A 17,894-nucleotide genomic window follows, 5' to 3' on the forward strand; every position below is an offset into this window, starting at 1 on the left:
ATGTCGAACGGGACGAGGCGTCGACGTCGACGAGACCGCGCGTACGCGCAGTACGCTGTCGTCATGCTGGGGCGACAACGTGTGTTCCGGGACCGCCTCGATCCGCTGGAAGAATTCGACGAGGATGCGCTGCAGCAACGATTCCGGTTTGGTCGCGCGGGAATTATGTTTCTCGCGGAGACGCTGCGCCATGACTTGGAGCGGTCGACGCGTCGCAGCTGCGCCTTGTCCGCAGAGCAGCAGGTGATCGTCGCTCTGCAATTCTACGCCACAGGCAACTTCCTCATCACTGCAGGCGACTACGTCCACGTGCAAGTCTCTAGTGCTTCACGGTCCGTGAGGCAGGTCACCGTAGCTCTGGCACGTCGAGCAAGGGACTTCATACGGTAAGACTTCATACGGTAAAGAGTTCCTGAGCGTTCCGAGTCAAAAAAAAAAGTCAGATTGTGTTGAGTTTGTTTATGAGTAAAGCTATACGCACTCCGTCGTGCACTTCGGCCGGAAAGGGCTATAGGCTCCTTGCACTGACGTCACATCACACACATTTGAACACCAAGTAAAAGGAGAAGAGAGAAGCTGCTTTTGTAAGAATTTTGAGTGACAGGTTAATCTTCTATAATCTTCTGGGAGGAGAATGGCGACGCCTGTGCAAATCCGGGAGGCACAAAGGAGGATCCTGATAAGAGGGGAGCTCCTTCTTCCCCTCTTTTCTGGAGGGCAACGGAAATGACGTCCTGTGCAAGGAGCCTATACGCAATACGCGAAATTGCCCTACAGAGAAGAGGGAAAGAAGGAGCTACCTTCTTATCAGGGTCCTCCTTTGTGCCTCCCGGGTTTGCACAGGCGTTGCTATTCTCCTGCCAGATGATTAGAGAAGATTAACCTGTCACTCAACATTCTTACAAAGGCAGTTTCCCTCTCCTCCTTTTACTTGGTGTTCAAAAGTATGCGATGTGACGTCAGTGCAGGGAGCCTATAACACGAATGGTTACTACGTGTTTTATAAGCTGTGGCATAGCATAGGGTTAAAAAAAAAAAAAAGATGGCATAGCATAGGGGCATACACCGTGCATAGGGGGGTAAGGTGTCTGCTTCATACATAAGTGGACACGGGTTCGATCTACGGTGTGGGCCCACTTTTTTTTCTCGAACATTTTGTTTTGTCGAGGCATTTGGCGATATTTACGACATTTCTTTTTTACGATGAACACTGAAGCAGAAAAAAAAAAACGAATGTTGTTGGCTAAACTTTGCATAAATGTGCATGCTAGGGTATTGTGCTGTAAATTAACTTGTGAATGTATCGGCAATGCAGGTGGCCTGACGTCGCAGAGAGTGCTGCCTTGCAGGAGCAGTTCTTTGACGTAGCCGGGTTCCCTTGTGTCGTGGGTGCTGTTGATGGCACCCACATTCGAATCCAGGGACCGCGCGTGCACGAGGAGGTGTACGTGAACCGCCACCTGTACCACTCCATCAACGTACAGGTGGTAGTTGACGCGTCCTGCCGCATACGCAATGTGGTTGCGAGATGGCCAGGAAGCACGCACGACTCCCGGATTTTCACCGAAAGCACACTATCAGTCAAGCTGGCCGATGGCATCTACGATGGCCTATTGCTCGGCGACAGCGGCTACACCTGCCAGCCGTGGCTGATGACGCCATTCCTGCCGCCATCATCAGCAGCAGAAGTGAGGTACAACACGGCACACACCACGACAAGGAGTATTGTTGAAAGGTAAGACAAAGCCACGCATCGTGGTGGGTTACTGGGCTGCTATATTGAAAAGAATGCCACTAGACAACGTAACATTTTGTTGTTATAGCACAGAAGACACTGTTAATTGTAACGCCCCTACATGCAGTTTTGTGTTCTCTAGACCCAGCAGAAAACAGTAATTGCACGGAACCTAAAGAGAGAAGAAAGAAAATACTATCCCAAGAATATATATTTATTGATTGTACTTTCCAGTGCCCCTATACAGCCCGATGGCCTGCATAAGGGTGCAACGTAGACACATATATGCAGTGTTGCATAAAAAAGTAGACATGCAAAACGCATGCATCGTATCAAAAAACAAAAACGTGAAATATTCTCCAACATATTTTTTGGAGAACATATCACATTGTTCGTTCGTTAGGGGCAGGATTTGTTACATACGTGTGAAAGGCAATATTTTGGTTCAACCTGGATGCAGAAGAGCAAAAAGATACAAATGCAAAGCCGTGTTTTTTTTTTCCGGCCCCACCTTTACAGAAATTACACGCCTACTTGCCATACATTCTAATATACTCCACACTGCTGGGACTCGCCGTAAAAATGTGACAAATTGCACCGGGCTCGGGTTGCTATAGGGAAGTCGTTGACAGACATCTTCGGACTGCTAATGTTAACGACTGTTTGTATGAAACTGTGTTTCGCTTACACTCAGCTATGAGGAACATTTGTCGAGGGAAGTTTAATATGGTCTACATGTAAACATACTGTTATATATCTTGGCAATGATAAGAAATGATTGCCGGGTTTTCGGTAGGCTACAGCATTCAGAAAGTATGAAATAGTCTCAGCCCTAATATATTAGTGTAATTTAAATAAATAATACTCATTCTGTCCATATGATGCACGCAGGACAATAGGCCAGCTGAAGCGCAGGTTCCACTGCCTGCACGCCGAGCTGCGCATGGAGCCAAGCAGATGCTGCGACATCATCGTGGCATGCTGCGTGCTCCACAATCTCGCCAAGAGATACCCCTGCGCGATGCCAGGGACTGCCATCCCGCCTGAGGTTCCTGTGGAGCCCATGGCAGCCGGCCGTGGAGAAAGCAACGAGGCCCGGCGTGCCCTTGTCGACCAGTTCTTCTGTTGAGCGTAAGTATGTGGGTATGTGTTCTTTTCAATTCAAACTGGTTTTCTTGAATGCGAGAAACATACAGAGATATTGTCCTCTCTGTGTGTTTACCAGGCTCCGTAAATGGATAACCATAATAACAAGTTGAATGTGGCACGCGATTTCATATAATAAATTTTCTTGAATGCTTCGTGGCATCTTTTGGCTGTGGTTTTACCAGCAGCTGATATAAGGGGCTGAACCAACCCTAGCATATTCCTTGGAGAACATAGATATTTTAATCTTTATTAAGCACTCTTCATGTATGGTTTCAATACGAGGGTAAACGGCTAGGCTTTGCGGAATTCACTCGTTGCAAAAGAATGGAAGCATTGGCAGATATTAGAGCAAGCAGATGTTGTGCTGCGACTGCTATCCACCTTTATTTGCAAAAGCGTCGCTTGGAGACGATGCAGCGCCCGTCGTATGCCGCTCAGGCGTCCACCCTCATATCGAACATTGTAGCAGAAAGAGTGCCTCAAACATTGCAAACCATATTGTCTCGCAAACCCTCTTCATTGCAGCATGTTTTTTTTTGGTTGCAACAATGACATGCACTTAAGATGTAATGTGGCGGTGTCCAAACAAGGTAACTCTTCTGAACAGCATTGCAGGCACGGATCAGAATCATTCTCGCCTCATCCACTTTCGGTATGTAGCAACAAATGCCCAAAGATTGATTGAGATGTCTTGCAGCGTACCTCGTTATAAAAGGTTAGAGTTGGTCAAACAGCATAATTGCAACTGCGTTTAACAGTGAAATTGCTGCATGACCCATGGAACCACATACGCAAAAGTCCTGCAATATATTGCTGTTGTGTGCCTCGGTCAACAGTGCGTGCGGCTTTTGTGCGAAAAGCTTCGGCCCACTTCTGCGTGTTGGTCATCGTGCTTGTCTTCGTACTACAGGCTACGCGAACATCAATGCCTTCAGTGCGAGTAATTATAGGGGTGAGCGAAATAATAGCCTTAAAAATAATACCATTTCATTTTATTGCGCCTCTGTCCTATAAGTTGGTATTATTACCATATTTAAAAGTATTCTACAGGTGAGAGGAGTCAACCTGTATGCGTCACAGTAGTGGTCTGATTATAACAGCCACTAATGGGTCATGTACATAAGAGGAATAATTCTGTCATTGGTTATTTCACTTAGTAAAAGAGTAAAGGGTGTATAAAATCGCTGTCGAACAACGTTGAAGTATGGTAATGCCTGTTTTTTTCGGGAAGTGAACAAAAAGAGTACAGAGTTCCTGAACAATGTAAATTCCGCGACACACTCTCCTCGAAGAAATCAGGCACACCGAGTGGTCACACCAGTAACCATGCATTTAAACGCATAATCACTGTTTGCGCCGTGCAGGCACTTCCTAGGTTATTTGCTTACTTGCTGTTTTGTTTTGAGCAGGGTCCAATTGTTAAGCTTCTTTCCTTAGTGCCCAACAATGATGTTTTTGACGTGTCGACAGGCTTGCGCACATGTATGGAAACTCCGCTGGTTAGATTGTCGCTGGTGTCGGATACCAATGTGGTACTCTGGAATACTGGGGAGGCGATAAAGATATTTCATTATTCGTTAAAATTACTTACACCATCTTACTGGCTGTCGCATAGGGTCGAGTGTTTTTCTCCAGGGACGACTACCCCATAACATACTGACGTTTTCACAAATCCTTGCATTTCAAAATGTACTTTTATTATTTCACATCCGCCCTTGCTTCGTCAATCTAAAAAAAAAAAGAAATCGTAGAACTTAATGCCCCCCCCCCCCCCTTGGTCTGTTCTGATTACTCCTTTCCCAATTGTTTTTTCAAAAGCTCAATTTGAAGTTCAGCCTGCAAGGTTTGTAGCCTTAGCATTTCAGTGTAATACTAGCTGTTTAGCAGCATCTGCTGCAGCGATTTGTGCATTGGAGGCATCTATCGCTCTTTTTGTTGCCTCCCTATCCAACAGGAGGTTCTCCGCCTCCATCTGCTGCTGGTCCTCAGCTTGCTGCTGATACCTCTGCGCAGCTTCCCGGCACCAACGTCTCGTCTGCAAGACACGGGGAGCTGCTGCCCACTCTTCTGCTGCTGCCACCCTTTGGCCGCTTCCTGACGCCCGAGGCTGCGGCGCTGCCGTTTGCCTCAAGCTATCGCTGTGACAAATGGATATGCAGGAAGTGATTTGCTGTAGTTATTAGGAGCGTGCAGGCAACATACGTATAACATACAGTGTTTGTAACCCCGACATGTTGCTGGAATTTTGCCACAGTGTACTTAACTGTAGAACAGAAACTCTCTGATGCTTCAAGCATCTCCGAGTGGACCACACACATGTTGCTCATGCAGAAATCCATGCTCACCGTAATATCCCGAGAAATTGCCCACCCAAAACTGAGAGCACATTAGGTAAAAATAAGGGGTAGGCTAACATTCGGTGTTCACAAGGTAGCTCAACTTGAGCCATTGAAAAATAGAAAGTCCTGCTACAAATCAGGATGGGCTATCTGTTGGGGATGGGTCGTCTCTCGAGATATTACGGTAATATTCCTTGTACCGGTTGCAACTTTCAGTATTTCATTATCTTTAGCATTCTTATAAATTGCTTAACCTTGCCATTTATTTCACCTAAGGATGTTGTGAAACCAAACATTCAAGTCTCGTTGTTTACGAAATCCACGATGCTACAAAAGAGTTTTCGCTTGGCTATGTATAAAGTCAATCTTGCTATGGCTTTCTATCCTGCTATTAAACCGATAACTGGTGCCAGCAACGCTACCTCTTTCCTTTTTGCATTCCGCACTAGTTCGTCACAGCATAAACGATGAGTTTGTTCACTCATTCAACAACTAATCAAATATCATGCGTAACAACAGGCTTATACCTTTCTTTTTCAAAGGAAGAATATCGTCTTATTTGTTGCGCCTGTTGGTTAAGAGGTTACAACTAAATATCACCACCTTGCATTCCTTCAACCATCAAAAAGTGTACTACAACTCTGCTCGCATATCTGCCTTTGGTACATCGGTAGTTCTGTTGTCTGGGTGTTAGTTATGTTAGTAATGAACACATTTTGCTACATATCCTTCTGTGTGTATTTTTTTGCAGGTTGCTTGTAGAGCAATTATGCAGCCGTATGAGTAAAATGAAGAGGAATTCACGATTACATGCTTGCCATAAGTGACCCAAAGGCAGTGCAGTATGTCCGCTAGCCTGGGCTCCCTATCCCTAACCTGCATCACGCAGTAGTGATACATGAAAGTGCGCTGATTTCCAATTAGATATTGTGTGTATGGCACTATGACAATTTTTACAATCTCCCTGTTCTCACATCAGTTTCTTAGGGTCCCACCATTAATAACAGAGCTGTTCTGCATGCCCGGCACTCAGTGCTGTTGACTTGTCATACAGACTGATGTAAGAGTAATCCACTCACTCTTCCGTGTCACCCTCAATGACATCGAGCCCACACAGGTTCGGCGAGTCGACGCCGATCACGTCGAGAACTGCCTGAATTGGGGGCGTCAGTTCATGGGGGTTCGGGCCGGCACCTACCAAATGAATGCACATTATTTTCATTCCGTAGTCACCCGGGCCCCAGAGGCATTGCAGAGTGGAGGGGGATTAATAACCAACTACCAAGCTAGAATATAAACAGCAGAAATCCAACGGCATTATGAAGCATCAAATAAAAGCATAGTAATTTATACTGTGTGGCAGAAATGTAACTTCTTAACATTGCAGTGGAGTGATCTCGCAACAGTGACCTTCCAACATGCACATCGCTGCGTGCAATTGTGCTGCAGTCAACTTTGTACATAGCGCTTTCTGTGTGCCTTGAGGATGCAGTAGATGTAGGGTATTCAGCGACGTGTTCGATGAACAACAATGCCCTAAGTTTTAGGACTGTTTTCTAAAAAACAACAGAAAAGGCACAGTTTAGGTGGTGTGCTTTCAACATTTTGATCTCCTCTGTCTCAGGTCTACCACACTTTTTGCTGTTTCATGTGTGTCTCGGTTACTAAAACACGGTTAAAGGAAATTTCAATAAAGTGTTTTGAGATGTTGCCTCTTTTGATTTTATTACTGTTTTCGAACAAGGACAGGAATGTAGTGGCAAGTTACACGTCAACACTCACTTTTATATCTGTCATCAGTCATGCCATAAAAAAATTAAATGCAAACACGGCATTATAATCCATGGCAGAAAAGGCTCTGTTAATTTTTTGTGTCCCTGCCCCCCCCCCCCCCCCCCCCCACTCATCTTTAAAGCGAACAATTGAAAACTAGTTTGTTTTTCGAAATATGCAAATTCCTCCGACTCACCTGTGCGCCCTTCATGCTTCTTGTAGGCGCTGTAGACCTTTCTGCATTTTTTTCAGGAGGTTTTGCCACGCCTCCTTCAGCTGCTTTGCGGTCCTCTGAGCACCCTGCTCATTCATTGTATCGGCAATGTCGAGCCACGCCTGCTGTCTCGTGTGTGCAGTTACTGCAGGACCGAATTTTCCCATAATTTGTTCCCTTCTTGCCCCAACTTCCCGAATTAACTTCAATCTCTCGTCTAATGTCATAATTTTTTCCCTCTGTTCGCAAGCCCTCGATACTGACGCTTGGTCCATTTTCAACCGACGTTTGCGGTCGGGACACTATCGTCTGCTACCTTGGTTTCTCTACCCGCACACCTGCGTTTTGCTATATATCGCAATAAGACGAAAGATAATCCTAATATCACTTTTAAAAACGAAAAAAAAAAAGCGAAAGGATGATCTCGTCAACTTTCTTTGTAATAAGTGTTTGTTTATTTCTCGTTTCTGCGACTTCTGCAGATGACATCGGCAAGGTTGATTCGTATACCGCGCTTGTACTATCTTTTCCATTGGTGGATGCATCGACCGACCGTCGCGGTCAGAACTAGACGCAGCGGCACTGCTTCAGCGTAAAGCTAAGGTTCTCGTCACCGTTGAATTGCTGGCCACCGGGATATGTAGAAACCTCGATGCTGTCGGCATACTGTCGGCGCACTGCGAACAAAAAAAAAAAAAAAAAAAAAAAAAAAAAAAACGGTACAATGTCTCAGCTGTTCACGCGGAACGAAGACTTTATCGAAGATAACCCCTTTCTCCGCAAAGTAATCGCTGCTCGCGAGTTGGCGTGCATAGTGTAACAAATTAAACCTGTTCATATACCAACGCTTGTTCGCAAAACATTTTTTACTCACCATAAAAACACTTGCAAGGCTGATGTACCGTCATATGTCCAGGTCCCGGACTGGTGAAGAGTGATGCGTTCGCGGAATGCTGCCGTCGGTTAGCTTAGTTGTCCCTCTGAACTACCGCTTTGCTTGTGGAACCTTCGGTATTGCCCAGACGACAGCAAGGCACTCCTTTTTAGTCGTTGAGTTGTTTCTTTCTGCGTTTAAACAGCGCCCGAATTGCGTGCTCAATGACTCGCTCTAACCCGTCCTGCCTTTGACTAGTACCGCGCCAAGTCGGGTGTTACTGGCATCAGTGTGCATCTCTGCTTCAACGAACTGACCGAAAACGCCAAGAATCGGGGGCGTTTGGAGTTGTAGCAGCCGTGCCAGCTGTACCACTGGAGCGAAAGAAAAGAAGCCGAGGCGCACGAGAGGAGACCACGAGACACGAGCGTTGCGATTCGGCGACCGAGAGGACCGGCGGCTAGATGGGACGACGTTTTATACTGTTTCGGTTTTCTTGTAAATATTGTATATAAAATATGTTGAGTGCCACCTGATTGGTACCCACAGAGTCTTTGTTCGAGCTCATCGAATGACCGCTGGCGTTTATTTATCCACTCAAAATATAGGGCGCCCCTCGCGAGGTGCGTCAGCGCTGCGGACCGCCTAGCAAAGTTCCAATCAAACCGCCTATAATACGCAACATGGCCGCAAAAATATACTCAAGGCCTTCGTTTTAGACGGCGGCGTATATGCAGCTATGGCGCGGGTGTTTAGAGTATCATCGCGTTCGCGGATGATTAGAAGATCATCCGCAAATCGAGAAACGCGGATGATGAGATTATCATCGCGTTCTGCCATTGCTGACTTTGCGCCTGCTGAACTAGTATTAAATTTGATGTGCCCCGAGTTTCCGACGAGCTTTAAGTCGTTCCGAAATTGACTGATAGAATGGTTTTCTATTATTCTCATTATGTCTTTTTATTCTTTATTCAGATAACTCCTGCAGCGCCTAGAAGGCATTATTGCAGGGGGCGAATAATAACGAAAATAACATACGAGCATTTGGCAGCACAAACTATACATTCCTGTAAAGCGTTCCAGTCCTTGACCGTCCTCACAAAAACACGAATTTTTGCAGAGCTCTGTCCTAGTAAAGTATTCGCGTGTCTTGTGCAAATGATCATTACGTTTGGAAAAATAATTTTGTTTTAAGATGTATGATGAGCTATTAATGCCAGTAGCTTCATGATAAACGTATACAAATTTTAACCGTAAATTTTTTCGCGGAAGATCGAATGACGTCCATCCTAGTGATTGTTTCATGTTAGTTACACTGGAAAAACGGCCGTACTGGCCCAGGACGAAGCGTGCGGCACGTTTTTGTATTTTTTTCCAAGCCATCAATGCGATTTTGTTTGGAAGGGTCCCACACAGTACATGCGTAATCTAGATGTGGCCTTACGTAGGCAAGATATGCTAGTTCTTTTATTCGTTGTGTAGCGTTTTTTACGTTTTCTTGGACAAAGCCCAGTGCGCTACCCGCCTTCATAATGACATCATCAATCTGCGAATCCGATGTGCAGTCGGATGATAAAATGACTACGAGGTATTTTACTTTATTCTCATTCGTTACTAACTCATTGCTTAAATAATACTGTGTCAAATTTTTTTTACGCGTGAAGCTAATATGAACACATTTCTTTATGTCGAGTTGCATCCCCCATTCACCGCACCAATGCTCTATTCGATATAGGTCAGCCTGCAATTTTCCGGAAGCCTCCACCTTCGTCATACGCGTATACACAGCGCAATCATCTGCAAATAATCTCAGCTGGGAAGTTACATTCACATGAATATCGTTGATAAATATTAAGAATAACAATGGCCCTAGAACCGACCTCTGCTGTATACCAAACGTATATTGAACAAAATGGGACGCCTCGCCGTTTAAAATTAAAGATTGCTGACGCGAACTTAAGTATGAATGAATCCATTTTAGTGTGGGAATATCTATGCTCAAACAATTCAATTTGTGAATTAAGAACGAGTGGGACACTGCGTCAAACGCTTTCCTATAACCAAGAAAAACACGAGTCTGTTCACCTTCATCTACGGACATGACATGATCATGATAGAACTTGGTTAGTTGCGTGACACACGAATAACCTCTCCTAAATTCATGTTGTCATTCCGTGAAAAAAATTGTGGTAACTAAAATGCTGAATTATCTGGCTATACAAAATGTGCTCGAGTAGTTTGCAAAAAATTGATATTAAAAAAAGAATTGGCCTGTAATTTGTAACATCTTTTTTGGGTCCCTTCTTGTGTATCGGTATTACATGAGCAACTTTCCAATCCTTCGTCAATGACCCCTCAAGCAAAGACTGGTTCAAGATTATAAAAATAGATGGTGCAATGGCGTGAGCACAGCGCTTCAGAACCCTAGGCGAAATTTGATCAGGGCCAATCGCTTTAGTTTCGTCTAAATGTTTCAGTAGCTTTAGGACACCCTCGACACCCAACTCAACTGGAGGCATATCATCGTATCTGTTTGTAAGCGTTACTGGCGTTATATTGTTCGCTGGCAAAAATACCGAGTGAAAATATTCATTAAAGATGCAAGCTTTATGACGGGCATCTGTAATTAGTTCGTTATTTACTAATAGGACAGGTATTCCCATCTGGTCATTTCCGCAACGTTTCATAAACTTCCAGAACTGTTTATTGTTATTTTTCATTCCGTCTTCGAGCCGCTGTAGGTAACCGCCTTTTGCTTTCTTCACTGCGACTTTGTACTTCGTCGTCAGTTCTTTCAGTTTCCCATGGTTTGCTGCTGACTTTTTCTTTTCGTACCGTGCGTAAGCACGCTTTCGTTTTTTTTTTTTTTGGTAATCGTTGAACAGTTCCGTTGATTCATGATTTTGCTCTATTTTTTCATTTGTATGCATGAATAAATGGTATGTATTTCTCTGCTAGATTTATCACTCTCTGCCTAAACAGTAACCACGCGTTGTGCACATCTGTTTCTCCAGCAACGCATTCAAACGAAAGAAAGCCACTAGAAAGCTCGGAGCTAATGCCCTCATAATTTCCCTTTTCTTACAAAAACACCTTTCTATCTGTAGTCAACTTTAAAAGTGCAGATTGAAAACGAAGCGCCGCGACTACAGCGTCATGGTCGCTTATGCTCCGTATGACATCGATTCGTTTAACAATGTCGGGATGATTACACAAAAAGTCGAGTAGGTTGTGTCCGCGCGTAGGTACAAGTACATGCTGGGCAAAACCTAGACTATCAACGGTGCACTTCATATCAATATTAAGTCGAGTCATTGTTTTACAGGCACACCTGTCCTCACTCCATGTCAGGTCTGTCAGATTAAAATCGCCACCAAGTGCCACACATTCATTGGTAACAGTAGAAAGTATTTCGTTTAGGGTGTCTATAAAAGTAGAATCAGAATTTGGGGGCCTATAGAAAACTCCTACGGTAAAACATAGTGTTTTGGGCAGCCTCCCCCGACACCATACTGATTTTACGTCTTCAGCTATATCGAGTCGGTGACTCTGCAAATTATTGTTAGCTAACAGAAATACCCCTCCCCCGTGTAACGACCTATCCATTCTGTAGACGTTAAGACATCTACGGAATACTCCATGATTCAGTGACGAGAACAATATCGGCTTGGACAGATAGAGTTAAGCCCGATAATTCTTCTACTTTTTTTCTTACGCTTCTACAATTTACCATCGCAGTGATATCCTTTTGCACCGCTTTCTTTGAATTTCTTTGACGTCAGTTACGTTGCACAGGTACAACCTTCTCTCTTTCACTGTTCCAAGTAAACATTTTCCCATTATTTACAAGCTTATCGTTCGTTAGATTTACTTTGCAGATACCTTCTTCCCTTCTAGCATTTGCGTATGCCCAAATATGGCGGCGCTTTTCTCTTACTTCTATTGAGTAGTCGTTCAGCAAAGATACCGTTGTCCCCTCTAATTTAAACGCGTTCTTTAAAAGGGCAGCTTTTCCCTCTAGAGAAGAAAAGCGTATTAATATTGGTCGTGTTTTATTTCCAGATGTCTTCCGAGCCGGTGTATTTTTTCTGTCGTTTATACCTTCACGCCTAGCTTCTTGTCGAAAATTTCGGTAACCACTTTCTGGTTTAACGAAACGGGTGATTCAGTAGAGTGTTCCGCCACACCGTAAACAATGAGGCTGTTATGCGGGCTCCAGTTTTCAAGGGCGTCAACCCTTGCAGCCATTGCAGCGACGTTTCTTCCTAAAGGCTGGACATCATTCTGGCATCTCTTAAGGTCAGGCTATAATTTTGAGAGACACTCAACTTCAGTTGCAATTAAGGATAGCCTTGCTTCTGTTTGTCTAATGTGTTCGTCAAGTTTATTTTTAATTTCTGATATGCTGTTGTTTAGCGTCTTCTGGCCATCAAGAATCGCTGCCAACTGAACTTCCATCAACGGGCCAGGGTTGAGTTCCACATCTCCGCTCGAAAAAAGTACGATAAACCAGAGTGAATCAAAACAGGTGGCAACACACTCCAATAAAACTCTCGGGCGAGGCAGCACTACAAGACAGACAGAATTGCTTTTCACACTAGTGAAGGAAAGAGTTTTACCAACTTGGATAGCAAACAAGAGCTGGTTTAGCCGTGGCCGCATCGTTGCTGTGCTGTCTCGACCACTGAGTAGGACGACAAAAGGGGCGGGTGCAGGAAAACTCTGCCCCTGTCGATGACGATGGTGCTTCATGCAGAGTTGTGGATAACACCGGCGGAGATGTTCCAGCGGCCGCCAAAACACAAAAAAGTTCGCTGTCATCGGCGTAGTTCTTGAAGGACGTTGCGTTGAAAACGCGATGACTGTCACACGATGATTTCCGCACTCGTTGACGGGCCACACAGTCCAGGATGCAAGGACCTGGATGGCAAACAAGAGCTGGTTTAGCCATGGCCGCATAGTTGTAGTGCTGTGTCGCCCGCTATTAGAACCGTATGAATATTTTACCAATTAAAAGTTAATTAGGAAAGATCAGTTTTGGTTATTATCCGACTTATCGCGAAGACTAGCCGCCCGCATAATGTTCCCCTGGCCGTATAGCCCACCTTTAAAAACCGTATTAGTGCATCTTCTACAAATGTTTTATAAGAAATCTGTACGAGCTAAAAGGGAACTTATAAAATTAAAAGCGCTAACAAATATAAAGACCAGGAGGATGGCGAATAGGACGAGCGAACAACTGGTATATGCCTGGGCCGTTCTGTTCATCTCTTGGACGCGGCTGCGGTTCCGGCCAAGAGGGACATTTATGTCCCGTGAACAGCTCCATGGGGAGATGAAAGTACCTAGCATCCTTGCCTAATGTCGGATAAATCTGAGTCGCTTTGAAAGAAAAAGTTCAATTTCGCTCGTAGAAACTTCCCGCAGAGGCTTTCAACTTGATTTCAATTAACCGCCCTTTTACTTCGGGAGGGGCAGGTAAAATTACGGCCAGAGAAGGTGAATATGACCACAAATAAAAGTGAAATCAAGAGAGATAAAAGCGGTGGTATTATATTTATATATCTGCGCCAGCGATGCGACTTACGCCATCTGCTGTAGTCGATGTATTAAAAAAAGAAGAAATAGTCTGCTGTATGTGAGAATGTCTTACCGTCCTATAAGTTTGACTAACGTAGACTATAAGTAGTGTGTGTACTTTCTGGTGTTTATTTATAAAAATGGCGGATGTTTTTTAGTGTTTTTGTTTTATTTTCGAAACACCGGTGTATTTCGGTGGAACGTCTCACGACGAGGCTAAAATCGGTGATTATCGGTGGAAACAAATGCGATTAATCGCAGACAGAGAGTTCCAATTTTAATCACATATTTCATAGACTTCTTCTCGAAAAAGCATCTATTTCTCACGCTTGGTTATTATACTAGATGCAAGCATACTTCGAGAGGCTTGCATCCGTCATGGCAGCACGTTCCTTGCGATTCACAACCCGCAATTTTGAAAACCCACGCTTTACATTTGGGCTGGACACAGGAAATCCCAAGATGTCTAGCGAGGCTTGGAAAGTAGTGGCCAGTCAGGTAAATGAAGTTTCCAAAATAACACTGGATCAACGGTGCTAGTTACAGCATTCTGACAGACAGTAACAAAGATTCTAGCTCCCTCAGCTTGATTCTAGCTTTGATTCTAGGTCACTTAGCTTGCGCTCGTCTCAGAGGACCAGCTGATAGATATTTTCATTAGGCACAAATCCCTCTGGCAGCTCCACTTTTATGCAGGGTGAACACTTTGCACGCGGAACCAGAACGATGATTCATCCATGAAATCTAAGTCATCCGAGATGTTTCGGGAAACAGTCCTAAACCACTTGCTTTGAATCATCTGATAGTAATCAGACAAGTAACCAATAAGCCTTAACTTTAGGGCGTCTTTAGTCATGTTCAAAGGTAGGTCAACACTGCCATAGTTTTCTGTTGGCATGCTATTCCATCTTTTCAACAAAGCTCCACGTTTTACGCCGAGAAAAGAATACACATCGTGCACCAGAGTTTTCTCGGACTCAAGAACCTTCATGATACCGAGTAGTGAACTCAATGTCTCGTGGATGAAAGTCACCTTGATGAGAAGTTCCTGTGAAGACTCGGGATCTGAGACAAGCACTCTGAGTTTCCAGCACTTCTCACCAACTGCATCACTACTTTTCAGAAAGGACGAAATTGGGTGCCAGTAATGCAACACATCAGCGAGTGCCTCGTAAAAAAAAAAACCACAGTGAGGTGCTCACAGTGGAGAGGCACTTCAGTTGAATAGTTATGGACTGATAAAGCACGTTGAACTTGGGCCGTATTTCTCGCGAATGTTTGAGGAGGGCAGGGAAGGGGACGACAAAGTCCTGAACAGCCCCGAACTCAACCGTTTTCATGCTTTCGTTGAGAGTGACGTTGAGAAGATGAGAAGGGCGCTTAATGTGCAGTGCTATAGAGTCAGGTTGAAAGAGCTGAAGATCTCTGTGCAGCTTATGCATGTACGACGCCGAGTCTGAGGAAAGGACGCACATATCACGAAAACTATTTCCAAGCTTCCCCAGAACTTCTTGAACAAGCACCCCAATGGCAACGGCGTTGCACTGCTGGAGCACTTGGAGACCTGCCATAAAAGTATTTCGTTGGAGAAGCTCAAAATCAAAGAATGTTACGAGCACGGCAAACGCTGGGGTGCTATGTTGCGCTTTTTGCACTCCCATGAGACTTGGAAGAGGGAAGTGACGTCAACGACTAGAGCAAATGCAGATTGGATGTTGACAGAAGAAAACAAAATCAACATCCAATCTGCATTTGCTGCGTTGTTGACGTCACTTCCCTCTCCCTAGTCTCCTGGGAGTGCAAAAAGCGCAACATAGCCCCCCAGGTCGGGCACGGAGTTCTGGTGTCTCATCGACTGTGAGAGAAATAGGACAATTTTTGCACTGTTTCTGGACCTCAAACAAATCCCCTGCGAATACGTCGGGTAAGTACTTGCGGTACATCATGGCAGCAGACGGCATTGTACGGGCTGCGGGGCACATATCTAGGAAGAGTACTCCAAGGGGTCCATCAGTCTTCTTGAGAGAGGTGCCCGCCTTGCAGAGAGCTCTGCAGAATCTGTGTGCCACGTCGTCGGCATCATCTTTCTTCCTCGAGACATGTGTGATGCATTCCTCCAGAGTGCTTTGGTAGGGTACCTGAGCACTCCCGGCTGAAACGAGGAAAAATTACAAATTATAGAAACGTTTCAAGACACAACATGCTTTCGTAAAAAAAACAACAACATTGCCCTAGTTTTTCTCACTGTAAACGAAATGAAGACACGGGAAAAATTACTTACGTGGATCAAGACGTGGTTTTTTGAGCTAGACGTGACGCTTGAATGTTATGCGCTTGGTGATCCTTTTAGCCCCTTTTCCACCTTTGAGGCTTATCGTGAATCTGCAGTACTTGCAGATCATGGACAAAGGGTCCGTACACGTGTCGAAGTCTGGATACTCCTTAGCGTAGTCATCCGGAGGTTTCCGCTTGCGTCCCATCCTGGTGGCCTTCCACTCCGCGTTACAACGATACTTGAAGTGTTCGACGAAGGGAAGCACTTAAGTTTCACGTTCATAAAACCCGCATACACGGGACAGAAGCGCCTTGTCAAACACGTCTGCAAAATTTTTACAGAACGGTCCTTTTATATACAGCGCAAAACTCCCCCACAACAAAACCCTTTTTCCGTATGCCCAAAAGCCTATGGAAACTAAACAGATAACAATGAATGCATCTCAGTTCTCAAAGGTCAGTAGCCCTGTACGACACGGATGTTGGCAGTGCCTTCTAGGAACCACAGCAACCTCTGAAGACATGGCTTGCACCGACATCGCTTGGCCAGACACAATGGGAAAATGGCACGTCAGACCGTACCCTCCACTGCGTTCGTTTTTGCACAAAAAGGGGCCACGGGAGACACAATGGGGGAAAGGCGGTCTGAGAGCTTAGCTTCCACTGCGTTAACTAGACGCTTTCGACCCCCAGAAAAGAGGGCGGACTGACGCCACGTGCAAGCCATGTATAGACACTGGAAGAATGCAGGATCCACGAGATAATACGTTTGACGAACCTCTACGGGGAAGGGGCTTCGCTAGGTCGGAAACATGCAACGACAGGTGTTTTTCGGCTTTAACCAGGGCGAAAATATCCAACCATCGGTACTTTTCGGTTTTGTATTTTAGTCACCGACGGATGTTTATCGGTGTTTTTCGGTTAAAACCGGAAAATGCAAACCCTAACTATAAGGTGTTCATGAAAGTTTAAGCACGAATATTGCAAAGCGTAGTAACAGAAATCGTCGGGCCCCACCAAACGTGTGGCATCAAGGGCCGTTTGTTTGTTTGTTGTTTGCGGGTTTTATGGCGCAAGAGCAACGATGGCCATACTGCGCCAAACTAGGTAAATTAAATTCAACTAGAAACGGTGCACCAAAAAAGGTATTTCCACTATAGTTTGTGTAAAATTGCTATATGTTCTAGAAAAGCTAAGAGACGGTCAATTGATATTAGAGGTTGCTCCCCTAGGAAAAGGGTAGGATGGAAAGGGATACTGTACTTGAAAAGCTCAGGAAAGAAGAGCTTGTGTTGTTGTAGAAGACCAGGGCAAAGAAAAATATGTAGAACGGACAAAGTGTCTCCACAGTGGTCGCACTCCGGTGGTTCCTCACCAACAAGTAGGTATCCATGGGTGAGGAAGGTGTGCCCGATCCTCAACCGGCACAGAAGAACCTCACGGAAACGGCTCCGGTTATAGGAGCTTTCCCAGGTACCGATGCTTGGCTTGATGATATGAAGTTTGTTGTTATCAGCCAAATCCCACTCAGACTGCCACAGTCTTAGAAGTGCAAGCCGTATGGACCTTGTTAGGTCTTGGTATGGAATGCATGCGTGTGATGGTAAGAGGTTACGCGAGGAGGCGGCCAGTCTATCTGCAGCCTCGTTGCCTGCAATGCCCACATGGCTCGGGATCCAACAAAACCTAATATCCTTCCCATCTCCGAGGCCCAGTTGAATTTTAGCACGTACCAGTTGAGTTAGCTTGTTGTTGGTTGGATTGAGTGAACATGATGCAGTAACAACGCTCCGGGAGTCTACAAAAAGAACTGCTTTCATCACTTTGCTCCGAATAATATAGTCAAGTGCTGAGAGCACGTCATATAGCTCGGCAGTAAAAATGCTAGCGATATTATTTAGCCGTGTCACATGTGTAAACGAATTTGAATGAACAGATGAGCCTACATACGTTGAG

General features: G+C 44.9%; 1 protein-coding gene and 1 long non-coding RNA gene across 2 annotated transcripts; both read left to right on the forward strand.

Moving 5' to 3' along the window:
- On the forward strand, positions 1-1,653 carry LOC115315518 (putative nuclease HARBI1). The gene is made up of 3 exons (XM_040206519.3): positions 1-386; positions 1,316-1,484; positions 1,582-1,653. The coding sequence occupies exons 1-3, from the start codon at positions 1-3 to the stop codon at positions 1,651-1,653; spliced, it is 627 nt and encodes a 208-aa protein (XP_040062453.3).
- A 15-nt stretch (positions 1,654-1,668) lies between these two features.
- LOC120837281 lies at positions 1,669-5,194 on the forward strand. The gene is made up of 3 exons (XR_005714843.3): positions 1,669-1,735; positions 2,627-2,866; positions 4,839-5,194. It is a non-coding gene; the product is annotated as an uncharacterized LOC120837281 (long non-coding RNA).
- The last annotated feature ends 12,700 nt before the right edge of the window (positions 5,195-17,894 follow it).

This window comes from Ixodes scapularis, unplaced genomic scaffold (assembly GCF_016920785.2).
Source record: "Ixodes scapularis isolate PalLabHiFi unplaced genomic scaffold, ASM1692078v2 ptg001583l_1__unscaffolded, whole genome shotgun sequence".
Classification (NCBI taxonomy): Eukaryota; Metazoa; Arthropoda; class Arachnida; order Ixodida; family Ixodidae; genus Ixodes; species Ixodes scapularis.

What these genes read in the sequence shown, in the direction of transcription:
- LOC115315518 (XM_040206519.3), top strand. Translation starts at nt 1, where the DNA reads ATGTCGAACGGGACGAGGCGTCGACGTCGACGAGACCGCGCGTACGCG. An exon ending in CGAGCAAGGGACTTCATACG is followed by an intron (nt 387 to 1,315) that starts GTAAGACTTCAT and finishes TCGGCAATGCAG; the next exon opens with GTGGCCTGACGTCGCAGAGA. An exon ending in ACCACTCCATCAACGTACAG is followed by an intron (nt 1,485 to 1,581) that starts GTGGTAGTTGAC and finishes GCACACTATCAG; the next exon opens with TCAAGCTGGCCGATGGCATC.